The 7,618-nt window shown below is 32.8% G+C and overlaps 1 protein-coding gene across 1 annotated transcript in view; it reads right to left on the reverse strand.

Moving 5' to 3' along the window:
- Positions 1-7,325, reverse strand: part of LOC143081096 (uncharacterized) — a 31,041-nt gene extending 23,716 nt beyond the window's left edge. The window contains exons 1-5 of the mRNA XM_076257332.1: positions 7,168-7,325; positions 4,808-4,995; positions 2,314-2,522; positions 1,582-1,696; positions 273-556 (exon numbers count right to left, since the gene is read on the reverse strand). Coding sequence (XP_076113447.1) covers positions 273-556; positions 1,582-1,696; positions 2,314-2,522; positions 4,808-4,995 — 796 coding nt within the window. The 5' untranslated portion in view covers positions 7,168-7,325. The remainder of the gene's footprint in view (positions 1-272; positions 557-1,581; positions 1,697-2,313; positions 2,523-4,807; positions 4,996-7,167) is intronic.
- Positions 7,326-7,618: the final 293 nt, after the last annotated feature.

Below are 7,618 nucleotides of genomic sequence, written 5' to 3' on the forward strand. Positions count from 1 at the left end.
AAGTGGAAAGACCTAATAATAAAACAGAAGAAATACAGTAAGTTCTTTCCCTTTTGAAAAAGGAAAGACCTTAATAATATAGAACAAAAGAAGCAAAAGCCCGCCCATGGTCACAAGCAATCTGTACATAAAATATCAAAATATAGAATAAGAAACCTGCTTGATGTACACGTTTTTCTTGAAAACAAAGTATAGGTTAAGAAATGGTCAGAGCATTCGTCTTCGGTTCCTTAATTTTTGTATTTATATACGGATATACTACATTAACTTACTACTGATGCCAGTGATTTGATTTGGTTTGATTGGGTATCCTCCTCCTGGGATTCCACTAGTTGTGTTTTGTGAGGGGTTAGGACTGATTTGAATAATTTGTAAAAGACTTGTTGGAGCTGGTGTTGGTAGCGAGCCTATTTTAGTTGGTAATGACGTTGGCACAAGCTGAGGAACTGGGTCCATGGTACCAAATCCTGGTATATCACAACTTATAACTGGACAACACTGTCCTGGTACCATCTTCTTTTTACAGTATGATGGTAATGCTGGATAGGCTGGACACCTAAAATAGTTTTATCGAAAAGGATAACAAAATATAAAAGGCAAATTTAAAGAAAGAACGTCCATACCATAATCATTGAGACAAATTTAACCACTTTTTAAACGAATGGACAACAACTGTCATAATCCTGACTGGGTACAGGCATTTTCAAATGTAGAAATGATGAATTGAACTTCCGACATGTATGACAGTTATAGTTCCAAGCATTCGAGATTCATCATTCCTTATTGATCAACGTTAGGTGATTAACTAATGATACCGGATGTGTTCCTTACGTCGTAACTACAAACCCCTTCCCTTTCATGAATGTGACCTACCGAATAATACTATTTACCGGATTTGTAATCACAAAAGCCACACGACGGGAGCCACGTGTGGAGCAGGATATGCCTACCCTTCCGGAGCACCTGAGATCACCCTTGGTTTTCGGTGGGGTTCGTGTTGTTTATTCTTTAGTTTTCTATGTTGTGTCATGTGTACTATTGTTTTTCTGTTTGTCTTTTTCATTTTTAGCCATGGCGTTGTCAGTTTTTTTTTTAGATCTATGAGTTTGACTGGCCCTTTGGTATCTTTCGTCCCTCTTCTATAGTAATGATGACACCGGAGACACAAAGTGAAACTAATAATGCCTGCACCAAGTCAGGAATATGAAAGTTCTTGTCTATCGTGTCTGATGCGTTTTGTTACTTGATTTTGTTATGTGATTATGGACTTTCCAAATTGATTTTCCTCTAAATTCGTTATTTTTGTGATTTTACTTTTTTTTTTAACATTGTTCGATTTGAGGTTCACTTGACATTAACACTAAAATAATGTGACATATTTTGTATGCCGTACATAAGGAATTTTGAAAAAAAAACTAATAGAAAACTAAAAACAACAAGACAAAGTTTAGGAAGAAACATGTAACTTCAAGTCAAATTTCACTATATAACACAGGAATTTAGGAAGCTTTTGGAGTTAATACGACCCTATGACCCTTTTGGTCATTTAGGTAGTTCAAACATAAACAGATACAATCTCACTTAGATATACATCTGTACAGTCCTTTAGGTCCGTTCAAACAGGTACACACATCTTCACACCCATCATTCCAAGAGGCTCCCTGTTTGTAAGTCTTGTTCTTGAATAAGCAGCTGTCTATAAGAAAAATCACAAGTCTTATTTAAAATACTCTAAGCTGTGATATTCTGAAAATGTGCTCTCCTTGATATCGAAGTTAACATATTGCAAGGTATTATAATAAACACACGCTATTTGAAAAAAGACACTTTTATACTTCTGAATTTTTATGTATGCAGGTACCAGGTTGACAGACACCCAAACAATTGACTTCTTAAATACATCTCTGAAATCTTACAACAATAGATATAGGAAGATGTCTATATGATTATGCGTTCCTTGTAAAATCTACAGAATTTGTAATGCAGCGCTTTTTATAAGGATATAATAGCTAAATTTAAATAAAGTAAAAGATTTGAATTTTATATTGTGTTTCACTCTTACAAAATCGTTTCCTCCATATAAATGATCATCAGATCCATGAAACACAAACTCCGCGATTTCAGTCGTTACAATAGCAAGTAAATGAATGTGCAAACAGAAATCAGGTAGCTTTATTTACTTTGTATTTTTTTTGTAATTAATCGCAGATTAACTAAAATATTCTCTTAATGGTGTATACTTTTTCTGATCACCACTACGTGTACAAAGAAATATTTAAAAAAACAACAGTTTATAATCTTTACAACTAGTACCCTGTAAAGCATTATGGTTATGACGGGATCCATAGAAAACAGTATGTGTTCCTATTGGAACCAAATTAAACTTGTTTGGTGGAATGGTTCCTGTGAATTTGTTTCCAGTGATTGGAATATAGGTGCCACAGTCTGGAATCTGACAACAGGAATCTGTTGGGTCTGGTTTCAATGTACAAATTGATGGCAAGCTGGAGTAAGCTTTACATCTGTCAATAAACAAACAAAATATGGTCTTCACAATCATAAAGATGTCAGAAAGTTATTAAGAGAGTAAGCTTTTCATCTGTCAATATACAAACATAACATGGTCTTCATAAAGATGTCAGAAAATTATTAAGAGAGTAAGCTTTACGTCGGTCAATATACAAACATAACGTGGTCTTCATAAAGATGTCAGAAATTTATTAAGAGAGTAGGCTTTACATCTGTCCAAATACAAACATAGCATGGTCTTCATAAAGATGTCAGAAAGTTATTAAGAGAGTAAGCTTTACATCTGTCAATATACAAACATAACATGGTCTTCATAAAGATGTCAGAAAGTTATTTAGAGAGTAAGCTTTACATCTGTCAATATACAAACATAACATGGTCCTCATAAAGATGTCAGAAAATTATTAAGAGAGTAAGCTTTACGTCTGTCAATATACAAACATAGCATGGTCTATATAAAGATGTCAGAAAGTTATTAAGAGAGTAAGCTTTACATCTGTCAATATACAAACATAACATGGTCTTCATAAAGATGTCAGAAAGTTATTTAGAGAGTAAGTTTTACGTCTGTCAATATACAAGCATAACATGGTCTTCATAAAGATATCAGAAAGTTATTAAGAGAGTAAGCTTTACGTCGGTCAATATACAAACATAACATGGTCTTCATAAAGATATCAGAAAGTTATTAAGAGAGTAAGCTTTACGTCTGTCAATATACAAACATAACATGGTCCTCATAAAGATGTCAGAAAGTTATTAAGAGAGTAAGCTTTACGTCTGTCAATATACAAGCATAACATGGTCTTCATAAAGATATCAGAAAGTTATTAAGAGAGTAAGCTTTACGTCTGTCAATATACAAACATAACATGGTCTTCATAAAGATGTCAAAAAAATTATTAAGAGAGTAAGCTTTACATCTGTCAATATACAAACATAACATTGTCTACATAAAGATGTCAGAAAGTTATTGTTTAACATGTCAACGACTTAATATAAATGATATCGAACTTTACATCTGTCAATATACAAACATAACATGGTCCTCATAAAGATGTCAGAAAACTATTGCTCAAGGTCAACGACTTAATATAGATGATGTCGAACGTCCAATTCTAGAATACCTTCATAGTAAGGTGATCGAATGTATCATGTATTCTCTGTATTAACTTACAAAAACTTAGGAAACTTTAAAAGCTATCAAATGCATACCTCAATGTGGGACTAAATATATATGTTTCCATTTGTTTTGTTTTTGATAAAACAATTATTCAAGAATTGAATGCTTCTTTTTGTAAATTTATTGCGGTGTAAAAGCGTTGACCGAAGTACATTTTGTATGAAGCGCGAAGCGCTTCATTCTAAAAATGTACGCACGGTCAACGCTTTTACAACCATATACAGTTACAAAAAGAAGCATTCAATACTTATAATTACATTGTTAGCTAGGATCATGAAAACACGATTTTTATCAAGTTTTATTTAATTCACCTGTGCATTTTATTGTGGGACCTCGTGTCTTCATGAATGATAAATTTTATTGTCTAATGCAATAGCTTACGGAATAACGTGTGATGTGCAGTTAGCCAATCAGAATAACGTATTATAATGAAACATACATCTAATGTAATTATAAAAGAACAAGTTTTAAAAGGAATGAAAGACGCATTCAATACAACAGTCTGACAAAACGCAAAAATTCAGTAATTGGATTATATGTGATTTTAGCTTGAACAGCATATATATGAATAATTGCTGCTTATGAATTTACCTTGTTACAGTTATAAAGTTGGTTGGTGGATCGTTAAAGTCACAGGTAAAATAGCATGACAGTTTACATGCTTTATAGTTGAACAAATACTGTAAATATCTTTGCATTAACAGGTATCAGCACATTTGATTTTCCTTCTGGTACCGTTGTGAAAATTAATGTGAGGATTTTTAAAGTCACAGGTAAAATCAAATGAAAGTTTACCTTATAATACAATTAAAGATAGCAGTTGACATGAAGAACTTTAAATTTAAATTGTTGCACAGTTATTCTCATGATTGATTCAGCTGTACAGTTATGGAGATAGGTTTGATGACTTTAAGATTCACACGTTTCATCGTATATTATACATTTTGCCTTTTTTCTTGCTGTACAGTTACAGAAGTTGGTAATATAATCTTTACATTCACATGTATAACCACATTGTAATTTACTTTGTTGTACAGTTATAGAAGTTGGTAATATAATCTTTACATTCACATGTATAATCACATTATACTTTACCTTGCTGAACAGTTATACAGGTAATTCCAAAAAAGTGTGGCGGACGCATTGAAAGTATTAAACGTGTTGTTTTCATTTTTTCTTATAGAAGTTGGTATAGGTATCTTCACATTCACATGTACAATCACAAGCATCGTAACAGTGAGAACAATTAGAGTGCTGTTAACCATCAATGTAGACACATACATCTGTAATAGTTATATAATAAGGCACATAACTTATGTCTCTTCAGTAAGTAATATACATACAAAAACTATAGTATTTCTGTGGAGGTATAAAATGAAGAAGGCATTTTGAATTTTTCAGTTCTTTATTTTATAGGTAATCATACACTTTCAGTCAAAGAAAGGCTGACAAAAAAACAATCGAAAACAAAAACAAACAACACAGTCTATAAAACAATTCACAAAAAAAATGTTTGTGATATCAGATGCTGATCTGGATAAACATCGGTCACCTGCTCTGTATTGCTTATGAGTCGTTAAATAAAAACAACAGTAGTATGCAGCTGTTCGAAACTCACAAATCGATTGAGAGAAAACAAATCCATGTTACAAATTTAAAGTCAGGTTAACACATCAACTATCAGGGGAAAACAACGAAGCAACAGAAACACTAAAGTGCAATAAAAATAACAAAACCGACAATGCAAAACACACATACACGAACTATAAAATAACAACTGTCATTTTCCTGACTTGGTACAGGACAATCAAAGAACAAAAATGTTTGGTTGAACCTGGTTAAGCGGCTAGCCAAACCTCTCGCTTGTATGGCAATGTTAAATATAACACTCAACGATAACAACACATGGCAGTACAAATAAATGCAATAAAAATGACAGACAGAGACTTACACAAATTAACATTATAATAGGACATTTCAACATGCTTGAAGTTATCAAAGGTACGAGGCTTATAACTTATTACACAATACGTGCGTTTCGTTTACATACGACCCACTAGTGACACTTAGATTTAATTAGTAAATAAAGCCAAACAAGTACAATGTTGAAGAGCACTGATGACACAAATGTCAAACAAATGTGCCAAAATACGGCTACAGTTATTTATGGCTTGGATAAGAAAATCCATATTACTTAGAAAAAAATGTACTTTTGCAAACAGTAAATCTATAAAAAATAACTTTATAATTGATGTTCATTTAACAATATTCGATAAGAATTACAAATACAACATCATAACTAAATACATTATTGTTGGATAACAAATACCCCTGACACGTCATATGTAATGCGAAATTATACTCATCAAAACAGTCACATTTTGGAACAACTCACGTTTGGTAATTAAAGAAAAGACGACGTAAATGGCAAACAACAATTAAAGACTTGGTAAAAATGTGCTTAGTTAGTTTAGACAGACACATATTGTATGGATCAACCAACTCGTTATGGTGTGCATAGAATTTACGGAGTGTTATTTCTAATTGTTCCTCCTCATAATTATTCGGAGCAGTTTCTACGTAAGGAGCAAACTCCTGTATATGAATATGAAAAAAAGAAAATGTGGTATGATTGCCAATGAAACAACTCTCCACAGGAGACCAATATGACACAGAAATTAACAACTATAGCTCACCGTACGACCTTCAACAACAGCAAAGCCTATACCGCATAGTCAGTTATAAAAGGCCCCGAAATGACAATGTAAAACAATTCAAACGAGAAAACTAACAACAACCACTGAATTACAAACTCCTGCCTTGATGTGGCGGGGTTAAACATGTTAGCGGGATCCCAACCCTTCCCCTAACTTTGGACAGTGGTATAACAGTGCAACATAAGAAAGACCTATACAAATCAGTTGAAAAAAGCTTAACTCATCAGATGGACAAAACAAAACAAGTGGAGGTAGCCGGGTACTTGTACATCCCAACAAAAAAAAAACACTAGGTACAGATCTGAGAGTACTCGCAGTTAACTGACAGCTAGTTCAAATCCACTTACATCTAATAAAACAAGCATGCATCTAAGACTATACATTTTCTGTATAGTGTGAACATGAACGAGCGATTAGGTGATAAGTTTAATTCGGTGTTGGCAGAATCAACTTAGTGATTACGGGATCATGGTAACGACAATTGAATTAATTGAATGTTATCACTTCTTCTATAAGTTCGGTGTAATCTAGAACTTGATGATTAATAGGAATTCAAACGCCAATGACAAGCCCTCAAACAGTCGGATATTACAGAGTTACATATGTTATTCGTGCATGTTTCTATTTTAAAAAAAAACTTTTATTTGAGTGCATAATTATTTGAAAGCAAATCTTAGGTTAGCGTACAATCATGTTTAAACATGTTAGATTTAAGAATGATAATGATACACAACTTACCTTCTGTTTTCGACAAACTGTTTCCTGTAGTTACGAATAATATAATAAGTAATAAAAAGAATCCTTCCAAAGATTAAGCCAATAATGAAACTAGTTATTCAATAGAAGAAGTATATAAAGAGTTCGTGAAGTATACTTCCTGTTATACTTGCTTATTATTCAGAAAGAGAACCATATAAATGATGTCACCGAGATAAGATTTTCGAAGATTGAAACAATGTTTAATCTACTATCAACGTACTGTAAATTACTTTCACAAAGCATTTGAACTTTTCAGTCCGTTGTTTATATTTCCCTAATCCTGGCCTGAAATAATTATAGTGTCCACCTACACAAGTTCAACAGTTCATTTAGTCAGATAAGAAACTGGACAGTGAAAGGTCATACAAAGGGAACTTGAAAATGCGATATATGTTCAGTCATATTCAGCGGTTAACATAAAAGATCTTCC

Source organism: Mytilus galloprovincialis, chromosome 6 (assembly GCF_965363235.1).
Source record: "Mytilus galloprovincialis chromosome 6, xbMytGall1.hap1.1, whole genome shotgun sequence".
NCBI classification, from domain to species: Eukaryota; Metazoa; Mollusca; class Bivalvia; order Mytilida; family Mytilidae; genus Mytilus; species Mytilus galloprovincialis.